Genomic DNA, 19066 nt, shown 5'->3' with positions numbered 1-19066 from the left:
TGCAGGCAATGTTGGCCGTCTAGTAGGCATTGCTGCTCGAGATGATCGCTTTGAGTAACCAGATAATAGATGCATGGCTTATATTTGTAGAAGCTTAAGAGCCCAAATTGTTTGATTATGGTAGCTTCTTCAGAAAACATAAACAAATCTTGAGCCTAAAATTGAAAAACTTTCACAAATATCCAAGACTCTGAAAATGCCTCCTCTCCGTGTGCTATTCGACTCCTTTTTTCAATCATCTTCTTTGTTATCTTATTACTATGGCTATGATTTTCAACCCCGGCCCCCTGTCTTTTTCTGTTATCCTCTTGAAAGAGGTAGAGAGATGAAAATTCTTGTAGATCTTAGGTTTCAAATTAGCGAACCTGAAAGACCTTCCACTTCAAACACAATTTTGATCACCATAGGTTTATGGCTTCCTCTCCCACCTTTCTTCTACATCATACATTCAAATTTTCATTTTTATCATTGTGATATTGATTGTTTGATGACTATACTGAAATTACAAGTGACAACGACCAGCCATTGCACAAGATTGTCTCAACAAGTTAGTAAAACAAGAAAAAAAAAGTTCTCTAACCATCAAAATAAAAGAAGAAAAAATATAAAGATAGTTTAATTAGCTTCAGATCTTAAATAATTCATGAGATTTGACTATATATTTTTAAAATTGAATTTAATCATTTATTATAAATAAGAATTTGTTTAAATTTTTAATTTATTTAATAATAGTATTATTTAGTTTCATAATAAATTACAAAAGACAAATGATATATCAAGTCAACTTTCTAATTCAATGAGTAAAATCAATTCAAACTATATAATATATATTATATTTTAAATTTTTTCTTTTATCAAATAAAATGACATTGGTTACACGTGCAATACATATTCTTTGTGGTAGTAGACAATAAAGTATAATATTACATAAAGTTAAGATAAAGGATAATGTAACTTTATTTATAATTCTATAATATATAAGTGTGAGGTTCAAAGTGGTTGATATCTAGGCACTTGGGGAAAAGGAATGGTGTAGTAATTGATGAAATGCTTCAGCGTGTTTAATATATGTATAGATTTCAAATCAACAACACAATATCAAAGTGAAGAGAAAATGGGATAAGCTGGGAGAGTGCCACCAGAATCAACAATGAAGATATTGCCTGAAACGTAGCTTGACGAATCATGAATCAAATAGCGAACGACAGATGTAAGTGCTGGATTGGTTGTTCCAAGACTTTTTAGTGGAACTGTTTTTTCAACCAAACTTTTAACCTTGTTCATATGGTTTCGATATATACTTTCTGTCATCTCAGCTATGAACAATGCCGGTGCAATTGAATTCACTCTTATATTGTAATCTCCGAGCTCCAACGCCATGACCTATATTCACATATTATAAGGATTAATACTAAAAAATACCTAAGTCATATAGCAAAAATAAATTATATCCACTACGATCAAAATTCAAAATGCATAAAAACTATCCATTTTTTTATATAAAAAAACATATTCACCTTTAAAAAATATATAATAAAAATAAATCCCCATATCCCCCCTCCATGCATTGTCTTCCCCAATATTCCCTCTTTGTGCGATCACACATCCCTTTTTACGGGACAGAGAAAGTATTAAAATAGTGGGTATAATTTATTTTCCTTATCTCAAAATGAGTATTTTTCATTTTACCTCAATATATAATTATTAATCTATAGAGTTTATAGATCAGATTATCTCAGCTTGATTATATATGAGAAGTGTTAAAGCCTACCCTGGTCATAGAATCAAGGCCGGCTTTGGATGAACTATAGGAAACGCTATTGCGGTATTGTGCTCGATTCAAGCCGAGAACTGATGAGATGTTGATGATTGAGCCGCCGTGGCCGCTATCGCGCATCCGCGCTCCGATGTACTTGGAGACCACCCAAGAGCCTTTCAAGTTTGTTTTGACTACATGTTCCCATTCCTTCTCGGAGAGCTCTAGTGATATTTTCTTTGGCCCTATGTATATATATACTTATAAGTTAGGGGCAAAATGATAATATATATATATAGGGGCGCGCTCCAGTGGGACCCCTATTTTTCGTGTAACATGAGTACAATGAATACGACATATAATACTAATGAATAAAACGTATATCTAATGAACAAGATGTATATACTGATGAAAAATAAAATTTAAAAAATTCGTAATGAATAAGATATATATATTGATGAACAGGGCTGTATATACTGATGAACAATGCAGTATATACTAATGAATAACAAAATTTAAAATATTCTGCTCCTTCTAGGATTCGAACCCTGCGAAAAAAAAATCACCCTCCAGATACAATATCAGTCATAGGATTGATAAAATAAACGCACCAGATCGTGCCCTAGATCTCACTAAAATTAGGGGGTCTCATTGGAGCGGCCCCCTATATATATATATATATATATATATATATATATATATATATATATACCGTGAGAGTACATCTTAAAATAAAAAATAAGATCAATTTTTAATGTATGAATTTTATGTAGAACACGTATGAATTCGCTGTATAAATGTTTGAATTGTGAAAAATAAATTTTTGCTACCTTTGGGATTCGACCTCAGGACCATAAATCCATCCAATAGGATTACGAATCAACCGTAGATCTTGATAATATAAGGGCTGAAAATGATTCTTATTTTATATCTTAAGAAATGCTCTTATTTTAGCCCTTCCCTATATATATATATATATATATATATATATATAGGCTATATATATATATATATATATATATAGGGAGAGGTTCAAATAAGAACCACTAAATAAAATTAGAACAGAGAACCATTTTAAGCCATTCGATCATCAAGATCTACGGTGGATGCATCATCTTGATGGATGAATGCAGATCCTGGGTTCGAATCCTGAATGGAGCAAAAATTTTATTATTTTCGGATGCATTAAATTTAATAGCGAATGCATTAATTTATATAGTAGATGCATTGATTTTAATGGTTCTTATGTTCTCACGATAAGTGTGGTTCTCACTATAACCGCACCCTATATATATATATATATATATATATATATATATATATATATATATATATATAGGGGTGGGACTACCGTGAGAGCACATCTTAAAATAAGAAATAAGAACAATTTTTAATGTATGAATTTTATATAGAACACGTATGAATTCGTTGTATAAAAGTATGAATTGTGAAAAATAATTTTTTGGTACCTTTGGGATTCGAACTCAGGACCATAAATCCATCCAAGAGGATTACAAATCAACCGTAGATCTTGATGATCTAAGGGCTAAAAATGATTCTTATTTTATATCTTAAGAAATGCTCTTATTTTAGCCCTTCCCTATATATATATATATATATATAGGGAGAGGTTCAAATAAGAACCACTAATAAAATAAGAACAGAGAACCATTTTAAGCCATTCGATCATCAAGATCTATGGTGGATGCATCATCTTGGTGGATGGATGCAGATGCTGAGTTCGAATCCTGAAGGGAGCAATTTTTTTTTTAATGCATTAAATTTAATAGCGGATGCATTAATTTGTATAGCAGATGCAATAATTTTATTGGTTCTTATGTTCTCACGATAATTGTAGTTCTCACTATAACCGCACCCTATATATATATATATATATATATACCATTCTGAAATATAATACTTCAAAAAACTCACCTTTTACAAAATATATAAATTATACTCAGTTAGGACAGTTTTACCCTTATGTTGAACATTAGTCTATTTTGTACGTACTGATGCTCAACTCGCAATCGACAAATGTCGAGCATTAGTGAATTTTCTAAGAATGCTTGACTACTAATGCCCGATTACTCGATTTGCAACAGTTGATCATATCAAGCATTAGTGTATTTACTACTAATGTTCAACTTTTAGAGGTCGAGCATGTTGAGTAAAGTTCGCGATTTCAGCAAAGTTTGCAATTTAAGTAAGGGTCGGCAACTTTCAAGTTTAAAATTGGTAGTTTTTATAGTTTTATTTTATAATGGGTTTTTTTTTTTTTGTTGAGAATGGGTAAAAGGAACAATTAACTATATAAGTTATTAATTATATATGCATGCATGGTGAAAAATTAAAGCATTGAGTGCTCATTGGCTATTTTAAAGAAATATTGTGACATGCCGTAATTTTGAAACATTTGATACAAAAAAGCTAAAATAAAATTCTACCATTGACACCAGCGTTCACTACTAAAAATCAAAATAGGGATAACGGTTCATACATAACGGTTTTGGTCAAAAACCGTTATGTATGAGCGCACTTTTAGTGATATATAACGGTTTTACAAAATTTTGTTATGTATGTACTGTTATCCAAATGTATTTGTAACAGTATCAAATTAAGCGTTACATATTTGCGTTATCTATTAGTGATATAAATAACGGTATTATTAAACCGTTAAGTTATACGTTATCTATGAGCATCTGCTTTATAACGATTATTTTAGCGTTAAGAAAATCGTTATATATAAGTATTATTTATTTATTAATTTTATTTTTATTTATTTATGTCATTAATTCTAATATTTAAATAAACTAAATACCTCCCTCAATTTCAAAATCAGAAATCTAGGGTTTCAAGTTTCACTTTGAATATCTATGGTATCCTCATCGCTGCTCCTGTCGAAAGCTCGCGGCAGTTCGGCAGTCGCCAAGGAAATCTCGACTGCGGCGGGCGATGAGAGCGTGATTCGGGAAGATAAGCTACGGAGCACAAGGAATCGTCGGCGACATACGACTGGACCGAGGAATGGTATCCGCTGTACCTCGCGAAGCAAGTATCGGACGACGCGCCGCTAGGGCTCACCGCGACATCTGCCGCGAACCGCCGCTGCTCGAGCAGCACCAGCGGTCGTCGCCGCCAGTTGCACCTCCGCCGTGGTGGTTCTCGGCTATTGCTGCCCCATTTTCTTCTTCTATTTTGTTCTTTTTCTTTACTTATTCTATGTTAAATCCTTGTTCTAATTCTTCCCTAACTATTCCCCTATTTCAGGAATCGACCGAATGTCGAACGTTGTCGATTCGAGGGTGAGAAATGAGCAAAGAGGTCTGGGCTCGCCCCTGCCTCACCCAGAGTCCAGACGGCCACCGTGAGCCGACCTCGCCCAGCCAGAGCCAAATTAGTATCAGATTTCTCCAATTCTCTCTGGTAAATATTGCTCGACCTCTCGATTTACATAAGTCGATTGATTATGGTGGGATATAGGGCTTTTTGTAAAATTGAAACGGCCATTTCGTAGTTGTGCTTGCTTTTGCCTAAGTTATTTTTCTGGTACATTCACCCAAATTTTGTATCTTGTTTGCTGTGGTGCTATGTCTTTTGCATCTATCTGTCTGGCTAATTAATAGAGAATGTGAATAATGTAATGCTTAGATTCTTGGAGTTTACCACTTAAATGATAATGTTATGCAGGGTTCCAGTTTCTGCCACGTCATGTGAATAAGATGATAGATAATGTAGGAAAACATAATCAACATCTTGTGGGCTATGGAACTGGGGAAATAGTTATGTTGGCCTTTTCTTAAAGAATTTTAGTTGATTGGTCATCTATGGTAATTCTTATTAGATAAACTAGTTGACTATCTATAGAGGTCGCCACTGTCTTTTTGTAGTTAATACCATTAATGCATGAAAACTTTTATGTCTCTACTTCATTTGTGTGATCTCTTATTCATTTTTATACTAACTGGATTAATCTTTCTAATGCCCTTGTTTTTGTTCTTGGGAAGGTGAAGGCTGCCTAAGAGAGGAGATGTGGAGCCTGGGGAGATTCATACGTTGCTCGATTTGGGGTTTAATCCGAATGCTGCAACGGGGCAGGTACGATGTGAATTCCTGTTGATTGATTATTTGGTTGAGAATTTGGGATTCAAGGGTGGTGCTGGTTTAGAATGATCTGTTTTGTGAGTGAATTATTTGTGATGCTTGATCATGCTGCATTCGTCTGTTGCATTGTGCTCACGGTTTATGTTTGTGCGGGCTATTTTGAACTCCAAATGGAGTTGGAGTTCTTCTGCATTTTTGCTTGGATTCTTTATTGTTTGCTTCAGATTTGGTTTTGTGAACTGAAATTTTCTTTCACGAATTGTTACCTATTTTGAGTTGTGAGATTTCTCATTCTGTTGGCTTAAGAAACTGCGAGGATCTTTGGATTTATCTGATTTCAATTTTCATATTTTGAGAAAGTTTCTCTACAGATTGAAATGGACGACGCAACACGCGAGATTCTGCAACTGATAGATGGGATTGTGGAAAGAGCCGCCGAGCTTGATGCCATGCTCGACTCTAGGAAGAGTTGATAAGGAAACAGGAGGTTTGCTTCTTTCAACTGTATGCTTTTTTGGTGAAGACTTGAAATATTTTATTTAATAAATAAATTTATTTTTTTCAGTCAATTATACGACAATTAACTGAAGAGCTTGCGGAGGCAAAAGCAAAGATTGCAGAGGGGAAAAAATGCGCAAGAGAATACGTGAAACTATTATGGTACCACACTTTTCTATTGTTGAGAATTTAAGATTTTTTCTTATTCAAACTTTTTATTCTAATTGGAATCCTTGCTAATTATACAGGAATGTGATAGCGCAAGACCTTGGCGCACGTATGCACGCGGGCAGCAGGCTGTGGTCGATTGGACGGCCGATTAAAAGTGCAGCAGTTTCTGGTCATCTTCTTTTCATTAGTGTTGTATATATTTTGTAGTTTCAGTTACACGAATTAGATTCAAGATCATCTATGTGATTGAGTGGTAAAAGTGAGAGGAAAAGTCTGCTGATTTTGCCAGATCTTGAGCTGTGATTTGTAACCGATCGATTCTTGTTGTTAATTAGTGAAGAAGAGAGCTATGCAGTGGATGTATATACTTAAATCTTGTGTTCTTGACCTTGCTGGTAGTGATGGGTTGGAAGAAACTCAGGCATGAGAATGACAGTAATTTATGTATATGGAAGTTTAAGTTATTTTATATATAATATGTTTTGGATTGTATTATTTGAAAATATTGTATATTTGTATGAATTATAATTAGGAAATTACAAAAAACAGGCAAAAAAAATAAAAAAATCATGAAAATATGGTTAATTTTATAATTGAGAATACATAACGGTTCTCATTGTCGTTTCTAATATGTATAAACACTGTTATCTATAATCTAATTACACAACGAATAATATAAATTCATAACGGTAAAACACTGTTACAATTGATACCAAAGATAACGGAAATAACCGTTATGTGAAGTACAAAAAAGCGTTGTATATAATACCAATACAATCTCTACGAAATATATTTTATAACGGAAAAATAAATTTCATAACGATAAAAAAGCGTTATGTATGAGTATTATACACAACGGTTTTGCGTGTGTTATGGATATCCGATAAACCGTTATGTATTCATAGTATATGTAACGGTATATTACCGTTATGTATGAGCGCCATCATACATAACACCACTATATACAACGGTAGTTTTGGTACATACATAACGGAAATTTACCGTTACGTATGAGCGTTTTTTTTAGTAGTGGTTGTTGATGAGAACATCTATGCGTCCGAATGCATCCCAAGCTTTCTCGACGCAAGTGGCGATGGCCAGGCCATCGGCCGTGACGTCGAGCTCCACTGCGATAGCTCGACGCGAACTGTCCGTTTGATTGATTTGATGACAGAGGGAGTTGAGTCGGTTGATTCTACGTGCAGCGGCAATGATCCTGCAACCAGCCTTAGCGAGGTCGACGCAGAACTCAAGGCCGAGGCCGGAGGATGCGCCGGTGACCATGACGATTTTGCCCTCCAGTTCAGACCATGGCTCAAATTGGCTACTGATCATTTTGTTTGGTAGCTTTGAGTTCTTATGAATATGTTTATAGTACAAGTTGTTTTATAGGCAAAGAGAAAGCACATGGATTAGAGGATATTACATTTTTTTCTTTGTCCCACGCGTTTATCATTATTATATATAGTGTTTTTCTTTAATTTTCTAAACACGCCTATTTAATTTTACGACTATTAATTAGACTTGATTATCTCAATAGCGTTTACAAAAATTAGTGTAGTACATTAAAATAATAGTATATGTTAATCTATTCTTTATTAAGATAGATTAAAGTTTCTCTTACTAGAATATCATAATTAAAGTCTATTATTTATGCAATTTGAGATAATTTACGTGTTTGATTTACGTCACATTGAAATTAATTACTAGAATTGTAGAACTTGTTATAATGAAGATAAAATTCCCCAGTTATATATATTGTCAATTTTGAATATAGTAAACGTCCTCTTAGCTACTATATATACTTTTGTTTTAGCATTTAAAGTTTTTATATTTTAGTTACTAAGGAATATGGGGTTCATTATTTGATAATTGGCGTTATAATATTTTTTAAGATTTAATTTCCAGTAATAATCGGGTTAATCATATTTTGTGTCCACAGTTTTCAGCGTTTTTCAAAAATATTTTCAATTATCATTTTCTATTCAAAACTCTCGAACTTTTAGTTTTTTTAAAAAAATATACATTCTTAACTGAAAATCTTTTTCTTCAACCTCATCCAATAATTAAAATGACTTCGTCACACCTATAAAATCTAGCAAGGTAACTCATTATTTCATCGTCGAACTTTGTATAACGAGATGTTTATTGAAAAACGTTGAAAATTGAGGGCATTTAAATAAAACATTTTCTATAAATCAATGAATATTAAGAGCACAAAATATGATTGACAAGGGATCAGGAAGAAAGATGCTATGCTTGATAGTAAGCTGTCGATATTCTCAAACAAAAAAAGTTATAGTTTTATGAGATTAATTGAAATAATATTTACTTTATTATACCCTCCATCTATAAAGTAGTTTTAAGACGCTTGGCACGATTTTTAATACTTATAACTGAGGGGGCGTTTATTTTGCATGATTGATAAAATGGATGATTGAGTAATTTTATCTTCAAGAGTAAGATTACTTCAATCCCACCCTTTTGATGGGATAAGAATTAAGGAAAATTAGCTTGGAGGATAAACATAATTAAGGGCCTTGGGATATCCCTAAGTTGCAATCCATCAAAGTAAATAAGGGATTAGCCTTACTATTTTTATCAATCAAGACTTATCCACCAAAGTAAACACCCACTGAGTGTATTATTAATAAAGAAATAGATATTCACATTATAGTTGAGTGTATTGTGAGTGAAGTAGTGGGCCATGTGTAGTAAAATATATAAATAACTAAATAAGTTATATTTATGTGCAATATAAGTTATTTTCAAAAATAGCCTTTGATTTCAAGATAATTTTTTAGCCCAAATTTATAAACATGGTGTGTATTTATCTTTATTGTTCAATTTATAACCCGAACCAAAGTTTTGGCCTAGTAAAAATGACATGAACCGTTGGAAAAAAATATACACATATACATACAAATTAATTAATATGTATTTTTTTATAGATAAATTAACAAGTAAATTAAGAAATTTAAAGACCGAGGCATGGTGGACTCGAACTCATGACTTTGGCTTTAGCATTAATCACACTACCGCTAAGCCAACACACACAAATTAATTAATGGATATTAAAAAATTCATTTTTTTTTTCACATCATCTCTCTTCTCCCTCTCATATTCCTCGTCACTATTTTTCAACAGCGGCGCCGACGCGATTGGCGGGGGCATTTTCACATCGGCGCCAGAAGCCGACGAGGGTGACGTAGCCGTGGAGTATTAAACCATTGTCTAGCAGAGATCCAATTATACAATAACTTGTACATGGAGAAGATATATGCATCAACGTTAACGGCCCATTCTATATATATGTAGCATTAATAGTAGTGTTAGGTTTCCTAAAGATAATAGTATTGTGACTTGTGAGTTGTGACTTGTGAGGTTGGGGATGGGTTAAAATGAAAACTCTTAATATTAAGTATTATTTAAAATTTCAAATTATAATTGATTTACAAAAAAATTCTTCAATAATAATTAAGAATATTTAATTTTTAAAATTCCAAGCTATCATGTTGTATCAAAATTATGTCATGCGCTCGTCTAGTTTTTGGTTCCCGAAATTGTGATATGGTTTGCTAGATGTCACTATATAATTACATAGTTTTATTAATTTTATACAAATTTGATAGTTTGGGATTTTAAATAATATTTCTTATAGTTCAGAATTTTTGATAAATCAAGTATAGTTTGAGGTTTAAAGTGATATTTATCGGCAGGCCCGTACCTGAGGGCATGCTCAACATGCTGCCGCATAGGGCCCAAAATTTTTTTTATATATATAGTACATATAAAAATTATTTTTGTTTAACAAATAGTATTCTAAAAATAAATGCAGTAACTGAAAAGACATTCTAAAAAAAAGTGAATCAAAAAACTTATCTACGATCAACTATGTCGCAAGACATGTTGAATGGGTTGACTATGTTATCAATTGAAAGAAAATTGGTTGATTAGTTAGATTACACAAACTTGATAAATACATCTGTCTCTAAAACCGCAAGACGTGTTATATTTAGATAAAGTAAGAAACTTATCCCTATTTTGAACTAATTTTTGTTGTATGTTCTATCAATATTTCATATTATTTATTTTTTCTCAAATCCAAATATTTTTGTCATTTTTATCCTTGCTAGATAGACAAGAAATTAAATTGTGTTTTGGTTAGATATTGTGGGGACAGAGTGCTTTCAATATTGCTGCTATGGTGAACCATATTATAAGGTATTTATTTAGATAGCTTCGTCTTATGAAATTTTCTTTTCTTCATTTAGATCATACTATTAATGTTGAATTCTTTAGTAACTTATATTTTCTTCTCTTTTGATTGAAAACTCTTTTGAATGATTGGTTGAAAAAGTTTATGTTAATATACTATTGTTGTTTCGTCAATATAAATTTTTTTTATAAGGGCCCATTTTTTAATTTTTGCTTAGGGCCCTGTGAGATACAGGACCGGCCCTGTTTATCGGCCCCACTTTGAAACATAAACTATATATGAATCATTTTCAACTCTTTGATCATTAAAATATGTGATGGATTCATCACTTTGTTGGATGAATTCATGATTTTGAGTTCAAATTCATAATGAGCGAAATTTTTAAATTTTTGCATTCGTACATTTTATCAACAAATTCATACATATTTCACATAATATTTATAAACTCATAATTTCGATATTAAAAGAGGTTTGTAACCTAACCCATCCTTATTGAATTTTTAGGGTGTGTTTGCTTTGAAGTATAAGACAATGGCTGGGAAGGGTCATGATCCCACGAGGAAGAAATAAGCTTCATTTATCAACTTATACCTTGTTTGCTTTGACGTAATAAAAAAATTCGAACAAATGCATGGTATAAATTTTCAGACAATACATTTTTCCTTGGGAAATTAATAGATAATTTTGTACTTAAGGGAGAGTGCTATAATTTTGTACCACTTTATGAGGAATTGATTAATATTATTAAAATAAGATTTTATTAAAGGAAAAACGAAAAACTTAAACCCTTGAAAGCACAAAAAAGCAGACTAAGGGCCGAGCCTCATTAAAACCTCAACTTGAGGAAAAAGAGTACTCGTCTACGGAAACAAACATAAACTGTGAGGGAGCGGAGTGAGACCACCTCAAAGACTCCGGCCTAACCATTGTCCCTAGGTTGTCTCGGCTACCCATCACAGAAACAAAACAAAGAAGACGAAGAGAAAGCCAAAACAAAAACCAGCGAAAGCTCCAAAAGAAAACCCAATCCAAGCGTCTGCTAGAAAACAAAAATAACTTCAAACAGCCAAGAAGTTTCATGCCACAACCATCCGAAAACCCCTGCTCTAAAAGAGCGAGACACGGTGTATCAACGACCAAAACTCACCGCACTCAAGAGCTCGACGCCAAACGGTAACGGTCCCTCCGGCGGAGCAACCAAAATAGGCCGAACTCTTCGGCCCCAGCCTTGAGCTCACCCAAGAGCTGAAAAAGAGCCTGAGAGCAGCCCCCCAAACCCAACAAATAAGATATAAAATATTATTTAAATCAAATAATATTCTGCGATATTTTCAATATAGGATATTTTCAAAAGAGCCTGAGGAGTTGATTAATATATTATCATTTAAATCAAATAAGATATAAAACATTATTGTAATATTCCTTTATTTAGAAGGATAAAAAGTAAACACAGCCTTACGATACATGCAAATATAAATGTTGTGTTGTGTGCAAGAAACAGTTGCATTTATACGTTATTCTGCGATATTTTCAATATAGGAAAATTGCCTGGACAGTAAATTCAAATCATTAATTCCAAGTTTGATAAACGGTGCAGCTCCATTTCTAGGCTAAGAGCTTTGGGGAATCTAGTCTAGCTAGAAATAGCAAAATAGCATACAACGGAAAGAAATGTCCCAATATTGAACCGTAACATTTTGATCTCCAACGTTTAAACAGTATCGCAAAAATATCAAGAGACACGTTTTCCTATAGTGGAAAATCCATATGCAGTAGTTGCAGAAGAAGATTGACGAGTGGAATAAGATTATCTCTAGGGATACCCGCGGATATGGGAGTAAAATTTTGGTTCGAGTTTGGAATCGAGTTTAAACATTAAAACCTGAGTTGGATTCGGGTCGGGTGCAGGGGTATAGATCCCTGCTTCGGAACCTGCTCTGATAAATTTTACATTCATTAATTTTTTTTAAAAAAATTATACTCAATATATTGGTACGCAGTTAGGGCTGTATACGAACCGAGCCGAGCCGAATACCTCCAGGCTCGGTTCGTGAAGATTTGGTTCGGCTCGAGCTCGAATTCGAGCCTAAAAATGAGCTCGAGCACGGCTCGCTTATAAAATATCAAGCTCGAGTTTGGTTCAAATTCGGCTCGTTAATTATTCGTTTATCTCGAGCTCGAGCTCGGCTCGTTAATTATTAGTTTATCTTGAGCTCGAGCTCAAGCTCGACTCGAATTTCAAGCTCGATTTCAAATTCAAGCTCGAATTCGAGCTCGGTTCGAATTATTTATATATTAAGGTTTCATTAAAGTAAAAAAAATTATATTTATTCATATATTATTAGACTATTTATGAATCATAATTTATAATTTATTTTTAACAAATAGATATTTTATCAAGGTAGTAGTAATTTTTTTTAATTATGAGTATTATTTTTATTATACAAAAAATATTTAACAAATAAAATATATAAAATTATTATTTAATGAACCTATTCGCGAGCCTATTCGCGAACATATTCGTGAACCTATTCGTGAGTCTATACGCAAACATATTCGCGAGCCTATTCGGTTCGAGCCGAACATGTTCGCGAGCTCACGAGCCGAACATGCACAGGCTCGAGTTCGACTCGATAATTTTATCGAGCTCGGATTCGGGCTCGAGTTCGACTCGCTTAGAAAACGAACGAATTTTGAACGAACTTTTTTCGAGTCGAGCCTCGAATAGTTCGCGAGTGACTTGGTTCATTTACACCCCTAATTGATAGGAAGGTTTTACCTTTTGCTAATTTTAATTATATGTGTAGGTCAAACAACTTCTTGAAATGCTTGTAAAGAAACTAATATTATACCCGTGCTCCGCACGGTCCAATTTTTCACACGACATGAACATTCATACGTATTTAATAAAACTAATATATATAATAAGAGTAACGTACACGTGATTCACACGACATGAATATTCATACGTATTTGTGAAGTATAGTATTGGTACATAATACAAAATTAATCATGTATATTACATAATACAAAAAATAGGAATTAAAATAATAAATGACTTTCATATTGATTTATGCCTAATTGTTCTAATTTTGGGGGTTTACATGCGCATATTTTAAGTTAAATCTTCTGGAAATTGGTGCGTTTTATGGTTTGTTTTATGCTTTTCAGGAGATTTAGGTCTTATAGATGGAAGAGTGCGATTTTGGAGATTTTTGGGGTAAGAATGGTGTTTTTAGGCACACTTTGTTATGCAGAGCTGAACTTCTCTATGAAGGCCCGTGCCAGAGTAGAGAAGCCCGCTTCAGAGCAGAGGAGTGCGCTCCAGAAGTCGCCAGCGAAATCCGCTCAAGCCAGAGAAATGAGAAAGCCAGAGCGGAGAGCCAGAGCAGCGAAATGAGGAAATGCCAGAGGAATCGAGGCGAGCACGGAAATGTCAGAGGAATCAAAGCGAGTGAGGAATCGCCAGAGGAATCGAAGCGAGCGAGGAATCGCCAGAGAAATCACTTCGCTACTGGAAACATAAGTGTCAGAGGAATCGCTATGCCAGAGGATTCAAACGCCAGAGAAATCACCATTTCTCTGGAGTCAGAGAAATCACCATTTCTCTGGAGTCAGCGAAATCAAGAAGCCAGTGTAGCCAAGTCATCACCAGAGGAGTCAAGAGTCAGAGCAGAGGAGATAGAAGTCCATTACAGCGGAATCGAGAAGCCAGAGAAATCACCATCCCTTTGGCGAAAGCCGGAGCGAAAACCATTCCGCTGGCGATAGCCAGAGCGGAAGCCATTCCGCTGGCGAGAACCCCGAATTCGGCCAGGGAGGAGATTATTTCTGGGGCGCGCGTCATAGCTGGAGAGTTGCCTTATTTTGCACAATTCTATTGCCTTTAGAGTTCTACTTTGCATGGCAACTTTCATGGTGATCCAGAAGGATTTGAAGTCTATAAATAGGGCCATACTTTTCATGGTAAAATATCAATCCCTTGCCCTAATTTTTGGAGTTCTGCCGTGAAGAAGCATCCAGCGCTGCACTGCTCCGAAGCTTAGGAATTTACTTGCTTTCATAGTTTTTCATAGTTTTCAAATTCATTGCTTTAAGTTAGATTTCAATTCAGTTTTTAGTTTATTCTTGGATTGTGATTGCGTGACACAATTATACGTTCAAGACATTTACGGTATTTCGTATTTAAATTCAAGTTATTTTCGTTTAATCATGTTTACGGTTTTAGTTCATGTTTATGCTTTCTTTTTAATTATGCAATTTAAATTATGCACTTTAGTTTCACGCCTAGATTAGAAGTTTTTAAATTTATAAGTATTTAATTTCATAAGTAGGTTTAATTTAAGTTCTTTAAAATCTTGCTTAGGGTTTAATAGTTTAATTCACCTAGTTAATTCTAAATTTCGGTTTTTATTCAGTTTTTAATTCTAAGTTCTAGTTTAATAATCAATCTCTTTATTGCTTTCTTTTACTGCTTTCCTACGATACAATTAGAAGCCCTTTAAGACTTTCCTTGAGAGATGACACTGGGTCAACTTACCATCACTAGGATGTCATTGTTCTATTGCAAGTCAAACTAGAGGTGTTCTAGGTTGAGTAAAATTTTGGCGCCGTTGCCGGGGAGAGTTTTAGGCGTTTTAGTTGTGTCGTTTTTACTTACTTTATTTAATTTCCATTTTTCTCGTTTTTGTTTTTACGTTTCTTCCACTCGGTGCGTTTAATCCGTTTGTTCAGTGTTGTGCATGCAGGGACGCCGTAGTCTTAAAGGCAAATTGGTGTCTCCTTTGTATAGTACGAGCGAAGGGATTTTCAGGAAGAATAGCTGCAAGGGAGTGTTCGGTAACGACAGAGCAGACAGTTCTAACTCCAGCTCTGACGGAGAAGCACGTGACAGAACTGACGATTTCTACTCTGGCTCTAATTCTGATACTGATGTTCCAGAGGAATCCATAGTAGAGGAGGAAGCCAGCTCTGACCATTCAGAGCAGACCATAGACACGGCAGAACACACTAAGGAAGAAGAGGCCAGCCTTGCCGATTTCCGCACTGAGCAGAAAATAACTAAGGAAGAAACCAGCTCTGACCGTACAGAGCACACAACAGAAACGGCAAAACAAGCTAAGGGTGAAGAGGCCAGCGCTGCCAGTTCCAGCGCAGAAAAGAAAATAGACGAGGAGAAGAAAGAGATGGCTCAAAACATGGAGTACATGGGAGATTTCACCAGGCCGGTGATTGGAGATACCAACACGTCGGCAATCGTGCTCCCCACTGCTGTGAGAAACTACAATCTCAAACCCAACGACTCGAATTTGCTGCCGGTGTTCCACGGGATGCCAAGCGAGGATGCTCTTCAATTCATCCGAGATTTTTGCACACAAGTGCAAACGATTCCTCTGCTTAGCCTCACGGAGGACCAACTCAAGCTCAAGTGCTTCCCCTATGCACTTAAAGACCGGACCAGGACGTGGATGCTCTCTTTGCCGCCCAACTCTATTACTACGTGGGGAGATGCTTGTGAAGAATTCATGCTGAAATACTACCCAAGCCACAAAACACAGGAGCTGAGAACAAAAATAATGGAGTTCACCCAAGGAGCGGATGAGCCTTTGCATGAAGCTTGGGAGAGATATGAAGAACTCCTCCGTCAATGCCCTCAACATCAATTCACTAATGTTATGTTGATGCAGTTCTTCTACGATGGGTTAGTGCAAACTGCCCAATTTATGGTGGACAGCACGGCAGGAGGAAACATAGCTCGAAAGACTGCGGCAGATCTGAAAGAGATTTTCAAGACCTTGGCCGAAAGCTCCCAACAGAAGTCTGTCCGTGGAAGGAGAGTAGAGGCTAGTGCCGTGACAAATCAATTCAAAATGCAGCAACAATTGGCCTCGATCATGCGAGAAGTCCAACAGCTCAAGATGGAAAAGATGGAAAATTCTCCAGTTCAGAGCTCAGCGCCGCCGATGACAACTCAGCCAAATCCTGCTCTGCCGATGTCAGCCCCGCCTAATCCAGCCATGCAGTACATAGAGCCGTGTGGTATTTGTGGAGATTTCAGCCATAGGGCCAATGAGTGTCATCGAATGGGAGAATTTACTCCGGAAGGACAAGCTGAAGTCTATGCGGCACAAGGATTCCAAAGCTACAATCATGTGCAGAGCAGACCATACGGCCAGAGTATGAATCAAGGTCCATAGAATATAGTTGGAGGATGGAGAGGTCAGCTGAATGTTGGATGGGGAAATCAAAATTTTGGGGGGAATCAATTTCGTCGACCACCCCAAATGGGCTATCAACAACAACAACAGTATTTCCCACCACAGCAGGGGTCTTCTCAACCATACAGACCACAATACCAACAACAGCAATCCATTCCGCAACAGAGTGTGCAACCGATTCCACCATAAAAATCCACGCTCGAAGAAACGCTGCAAGCCTTTACGGAGATCAGCAAACAAAGTATGGAGTCCCAAGCATCTACAATCAAAAGGCTTGAAACAACGGTTGGACAACTTTCCGGTGCCTTGAATCAAATTCAACAACAACAGCAGCCCGGGAAGTTTCATGACCAACCTGCTCAGCCACATCAAGCTCTAGTTGTAACTGTTCTCCGCAGTGGTAAAATGTTGGATAACAAAGTGGATGTTCCAACACAAACCAGAGCAGAGGAACCGTCCCGCCAAAGTAGAGCCGATTTCTCTGGCTTTACCAGAACAGAGCTGCCGCACTCTGCTCAATCCAGACCAGAGCTGCCGAGCTCAGCTCTGCCCAGCTCGACTGATGGAGAAAAGGCAGACCAGCAAAAGGAAGGAGAGAAGGAGAAGGAGGTCAAGCTCCACAAAGCTTCTACACCTTATCGACCACCGATTCCCTTCCCGGGCAGATTGAGCAACGAGAAGCAGGACCAACAATTCACCGACTTCTACAACATGCTTGCCAAGGTGAACGTGAATCTTCCTCTCCTTGATGTGATCAGAAAGGTCCCGGCATATGTGAAGTTTTTCAAGGAATTGGTTTCCAACAAGCGGAAGTTCGGAGACAATGAGAAGATTCTAGTCTCAGAAGTAGCAACCTCAATCATGCAACAATCCCTACCACCAAAGCAGCGCGATCCAGGTAGCTTTGTAATTAATATTGCTTTGGGAAATGGTAAGGAAGCCACGGGTATGTTAGATCTGGGAGCGGGAATTAATTTGATGCCTTACTCTATTTTTCAACAATTAGAGTTAGGTAATCTAAAATCCACTCGCATGTGTCTACAACTTGCTGATAGGTCCGTTAGGTACCCCCGTGGGATAGTAGAAGATATTCTGGTTAGAGTCGGGGATTTGATTGTGCCCGTTGATTTCGTCGTGCTTGAGATTGGGGATGTGCATGAGAATGGTAGAGATCACACTCTGCTATTAGGAAGACCCTTTATGGTGACCACTAACACTTTGATTGATGTCAAAAATGGAACTATTAAAATGACAGTGTTAGGGGAATCAGTGTCTTTCTCGGTGCATGAAAATCGGGCTATGCCTTCTGCCAACTTTATGAATGAATGCTCATATATAGATGTTATTAATGGCTTGGTTGAGAAGGTATTTTTACAGGAGCAGGAATGCGTGGAAGTTTACGCTGGATCAGCCGACATGGAGGAATTGGCTAGGGAATTTGAAGAGTTCAGCGCTGCCCAGCCAGCTCTGCCCTTCAGCAATGCCCAGCCAGCTCTGCCCTTCAGTGATGCCCAACCAGCTCTGCCGAGCTCAACGCTGGAACTGAAGGAACTTTCCGCCAATCTCAAGTATGTTTTTCTGGAAGAAGCCAGTCATCATCTCGTCTACTCTGACTCTGGAGCAAGAAGCGGCGCTGCTCGATGTGTTGAAGAGAAACAAAGCAGCGCTGGGATGGAGCCTAGGTGACATACGTGGCATTAGCCCAGCCACATGCATGCACAGGATCAACCTAGAGGAAGGAGCTGCACCCAAGCGAGATGCCCAGTGACGCTTGAACCCTATGCTGATGGAGGTTGTGCGCAAGGAAATCCTTAAGCTTCTTGCCGAAGGGATTATCTACTCTGTCGCCGATAGTGAGTGGGTGAGCCCGGTGCATGTCGTGCCAAAGAAAGGAGGAATGACGGTTGTGCGCAATGACAAGATGGAGTTGGTGCCGACACGTCCTACCACGGGATGGCGGATGTGCGTCGACTACAGGAAACTCAATGCCGTCACCAAAAAGGATCATTTTCCCCTCCCTTTTGTTGATCAAATGTTAGATCGGTTGGCAGGGCATGATTTTTATTGTTTTCTAGATGGTTTGTCAGGATACTACCAAAT

The 19066-nt window shown here is 36.5% G+C and overlaps 1 protein-coding gene and 1 long non-coding RNA gene across 2 annotated transcripts; one reads left to right on the top strand and one right to left on the bottom strand.

Moving 5' to 3' along the window:
• Nucleotides 1-894: 894 nt before the first annotated feature.
• Nucleotides 895-7868, bottom strand: LOC130990218 (uncharacterized). The gene is made up of 4 exons (XM_057914447.1): nucleotides 7565-7868; nucleotides 4204-4219; nucleotides 1772-2001; nucleotides 895-1383 (listed from the first exon to the last, which is right to left on the bottom strand). The coding sequence occupies exons 1-4, from the start codon at nucleotides 7862-7864 to the stop codon at nucleotides 1099-1101; spliced, it is 831 nt and encodes a 276-aa protein (XP_057770430.1). The 5' UTR covers nucleotides 7865-7868; the 3' UTR covers nucleotides 895-1098.
• LOC130990219 (uncharacterized) lies at nucleotides 4694-6976 on the top strand. Its single transcript, XR_009090872.1, has 5 exons — nucleotides 4694-5182; nucleotides 5764-5854; nucleotides 6232-6347; nucleotides 6426-6520; nucleotides 6607-6976. It is a non-coding gene; the product is annotated as an uncharacterized LOC130990219 (long non-coding RNA).
• Nucleotides 7869-19066: the final 11198 nt, after the last annotated feature.

The sequence above is a fragment of the Salvia miltiorrhiza genome, chromosome 6 (assembly GCF_028751815.1).
Source record: "Salvia miltiorrhiza cultivar Shanhuang (shh) chromosome 6, IMPLAD_Smil_shh, whole genome shotgun sequence".
NCBI lineage: Eukaryota > Viridiplantae > Streptophyta > Magnoliopsida > Lamiales > Lamiaceae > Salvia > Salvia miltiorrhiza.
The sequence above is the reverse complement of the archived record's forward strand: the minus strand, read 5'-3'. Positions and strand labels throughout refer to the sequence as shown.